At 29.4% G+C, this 3,688-nt stretch overlaps 1 protein-coding gene across 1 annotated transcript; it reads right to left on the bottom strand.

Annotated features, from left to right (window-relative positions):
- Positions 1 to 574: 574 nt before the first annotated feature.
- On the bottom strand, positions 575 to 2,377 carry LOC145068756 (protein SPEAR3-like). The gene is made up of 5 exons (XM_079015757.1): positions 2,060 to 2,377; positions 1,791 to 1,892; positions 1,483 to 1,550; positions 923 to 1,007; positions 575 to 817 (listed from the first exon to the last, which is right to left on the bottom strand). Exons 1-5 carry the CDS (start codon positions 2,225 to 2,227, stop codon positions 716 to 718), a joined length of 525 nt encoding a protein of 174 aa, XP_078871883.1. The 5' UTR covers positions 2,228 to 2,377; the 3' UTR covers positions 575 to 715.
- Positions 2,378 to 3,688: the final 1,311 nt, after the last annotated feature.

Here is a 3,688-nt window from a genome sequence, read left to right as displayed (position 1 = left end):
AAAATTTGCAACAGAATATCCACTTACTCCATTCCATCAGTATAGGTGTATTGGAAATTACCCAATAAATATCTTGTAAAATATTAGTATTTTATATTAATTTTATCTAAAAATACACACCGAGTTTTAAAATTTGCTACGGAATACCAATTGATTTCCATCCTATCAGTATAGGTGTATTGGAAATGTATCATTTCCTAAGTGGTGGAAGGTTAAGTCCGGTAGCGGGCAAAAGTTGTACAACTAGATAGCAGTAGGATTAGTGAGGATGTGTCTATGCTTTCCGTTCTAAAAAAACTGATCCCATTATGTGGCTAAGCCAATAATCTCTCGAAAAAATTCTTTTAATTAGAGTAAGAATTACCATTTTTCTTACAAAAATAAAACTTTTACTTCACATTTTGAAGTCAAAACTTCAATTGTGAACTCTTCAGAGACGAATATAGTATATTGTTTTTTGTATTGAAGATGTTTTGTCTTCTGGAAAACATATAAATCTTTATACCAATCCCTGAGTGACTATTTGAATCAAATTCTGAAACCAGTCATGCATAGCGATATGGCTACCCGAAAAAAAAACACAAAATCAACAATCTTGATTAGTTGCATCCAGAACTTTGGAATTTCGGACTGGTTTTGGTTCTTTTTTGAATCTATGATTTAACAATCAGATGAAAATCGTTACATGTTTGCACCCTCACGAATATACACTTTACTACAGCGAAAGTCTTAGTTCCAAATCTAATTCTTGACTGCCATTTGAATTAGAATTCTGAGAGATAGAGCCCATTGAGTCACTCCTAATCTTCAGCGAGTCCTATACATATGATATAAATTACAAAAAACATGTTACTATGCACAAAACTAATAATTAATTATGTAGAAATAAAGCAACATCTCGTTGTGCACCATGTACACTTACCTCTACTTCAACTTGAAACAGGTGTCTAGTAATTCCCGGTTGGCCATAATGTTGAGCTTCAAATATGACATTGTTTGCATTCCATCTGGATGGTAGGTTTATATTTATCAACAACTGGAGATGTAAATTCTTGAAAAGAATTGAAGTTCATTTCAATGAAAAAATGGTACAATTTGGTGTAAGAAGGATTTTGAATTTGTAATTTTGCTATTCAAATGACAAAAAAGTTAATATACAAGTGTCATTTTGTTTATGGAGAAAATAAAGGCAATAATAGATTAACCTTTATAAAAACTATCAAGTAGACATATTAATTACGGAGATTACACCACCAAGTTGCTTTATTATAGTCTAATCCTGTCACAGATCTTAAAAATTCTTCATGTCTCTTAGAAAGTATCAAGGTTTTCTTTTGTTAACATGCACATAAACAGCATTTATGACAACTTTGAAATTAAAAAAATTTTAAACTAAAATGTAGATTTTGTTTGAGAAGACGGAGTATAGATTAAGTTATTAACTATCAACTTGGCAGTAATAAACAACCAAAAGAATAATACCTCGGGTCACTACTAAACTGTGATTGACCATATATCGTGTTTGATCTTTCTAGTTCGCCCATAGCCATCTGCAAAACAATCGTAAATTAAAAAAATAAATAAAAGGAATGCGCTTAGTATATGTCAATAACAGTTTTTGCAAAAAATAATGTTGGATTAAAGCCATGACCTAAAAGCGATCAATCTAGCAATGGCAAAGGACCAAAGGTACGGATCCCTAGGTCTTATATTATCAACTAAAAGGAATTTAAAAGGAGGGATTCGTCATAGTGATTATTTAGAAAACATGAGAATTATTTAGCACATACCATGATGTTTTGTTGTCCTTGTGAGGTGTTATATGTTGTCGATGATGATGTATATGAGAAAGAAGAGGGTGGCGAATATGCTGTTTGAATTCTTACATCCTCCTGCATATATATATATACATACATTCAATCATACAATCTCCAACAAGAAATTACGAACTAGAGTAAAGAAACCTAAAGTGTTGTGATCATATTCAACTCATGAGTTTGATCAAAAGTCTCCGATGAAAGTTGACTAAATGTGTGAGGTTGAGAGAGATGAGGCATACCTGTGGATGAAACCCCAATTGGCTATGGAGTCTAATCTTCTCTAACTGAGCAACACCAAGGCCTCTCTGGGGTTGTTTTGGTTTGTCTGAGTTACTCTTTTTGCCTTTTCTTGACGATGATCCTCCTGCAGATCTCTCATTTGCTGAAGCGCCTCTAAAGTAATTCATACTGATGATATCTTTATGATCTCTTAAAATCTTTGTTGCTTGAGAATTAGACTTCCCTTCCTTCTTAATTCCTTAAATCTTTCAAATGATTTGGAGAAGATAGAGATCTCTCCCAAAACTGGTCCCCTTTTTAAAGCTGTTAAAAAACCTAAGTAATTAATGCATCGCTGGATATCAGATTGCATTTAGATATAGTATAAAATAGTATCTCCTCGTGATTTCTTTATATATTTAGGTAGATTTTATGCTCTTTTCCCACTCAAAATTAAAAGAACTTCTAGAAATATAATATTTTTAAAATATATCTGGTTATGGACTCTCGGGGATAGACAAATAACACTTGATAGTGATTGTGTCAATAAGAACTCAATAAAATAGATGATATCATTGCAATAAAATATGCAATCATGAAATATTGGGAATATCCCCCCACTCTTCTTCAATGGCGAATTTCGTATTTTATTTTGGGAATTAAAAATCCCATATTCCTATACACATTATAAATTTCTAAAATCTATTATTTCTTTATTTTGGAAGAATTTACAATTCTATTTGTGTCTAAAGCTTTCTCCTACGTTAAAATATGAAGACATAAGTTCGATGATCGTTCACCGTGATTTCCTTCTCAGCCATTATTTCAAGATAATTTACATTTCCACTTAAGAGTGTTGATGGCCTTATTTTCTAGAAAATTAAGAAAATATACCAAATGAGCTTCATAGACTTAAAAAGATAATTCATTTTTTTTGGTGTTCATATATATTTGGGAAAAAGTATTCTCTTTTTTTTAGATATTAAACATTTGTTTCATGTTTAATAAAAATAATATTGTTATAAGTAAAATAATCTTTTTTTATTTAACATGTAAATCAAGTGGTCAAATATACATAAAAAAACATTATTATCAAAATATGAGCATGAAACAAAAGTGTTTCTCTTTCTATAGGTGTAAACTAGTATAGAAAATAACATGGTATAAAACCACATATACTTAACAAACTTATGTTTTCACTTTTTTTTTAAATATAAAAATTGATGTTAAACATTTTCTTTTTAATATCATATTTTATATCTTTATCTTTTGATTACATTGCCTTAGTTTATTAAAAATATATAAGAAAGCTTGGATATTATTGTAACATATTATATCATTTAGAAGGTTTTATCAATATCTTTAAAATGATAGTAACATTCAATACATTGGTATGTACTTTGTTTTACTATATACTAAAAAATAAACATAGGTTTCTTTGATTTAATGTATGGTAATTATTATTATTTAATTGACAATAACATTGAACATTTTTATGTGCTTTCTATACTTTCATATTTCATATATAATTATAACAAGTAATATTAGGGAAATCTCCAATAAATTTCTAAAATTTTGGTCCGGTTTATATTTTAGTCATAAACTAATTTTTGTTTATAAAAAAGTCCTAAAAACCGGTAAAAGTATGC

This window comes from Lactuca serriola, chromosome 8, assembly GCF_051521515.1.
Source record: "Lactuca serriola cultivar US96UC23 chromosome 8, Lser_US96UC23_V15, whole genome shotgun sequence".
Taxonomy (NCBI): Eukaryota; Viridiplantae; Streptophyta; class Magnoliopsida; order Asterales; family Asteraceae; genus Lactuca; species Lactuca serriola.
Note: the sequence above shows the minus strand (reverse complement) of the source record. Positions and strands in the feature narration are given on the sequence as shown.

Excerpts from the sequence above, each read along its gene's own strand:
- LOC145068756 (XM_079015757.1), bottom strand. The coding sequence starts at position 2,227 with ATGAATTACTTTAGAGGCGCTTCAGCAAATGAGAGATCTGCAGGAGGA. Across the intron at positions 1,551-1,790 it reads AAGGACAACAAAACATCATG|ATGGCTATGGGCGAACTAGA; the intron begins GTATGTGCTAAA and ends ATTGTTTTGCAG. Across the intron at positions 1,008-1,482 it reads CAGTTTAGTAGTGACCCGAG|ATGGAATGCAAACAATGTCA; the intron begins GTATTATTCTTT and ends CCTACCATCCAG.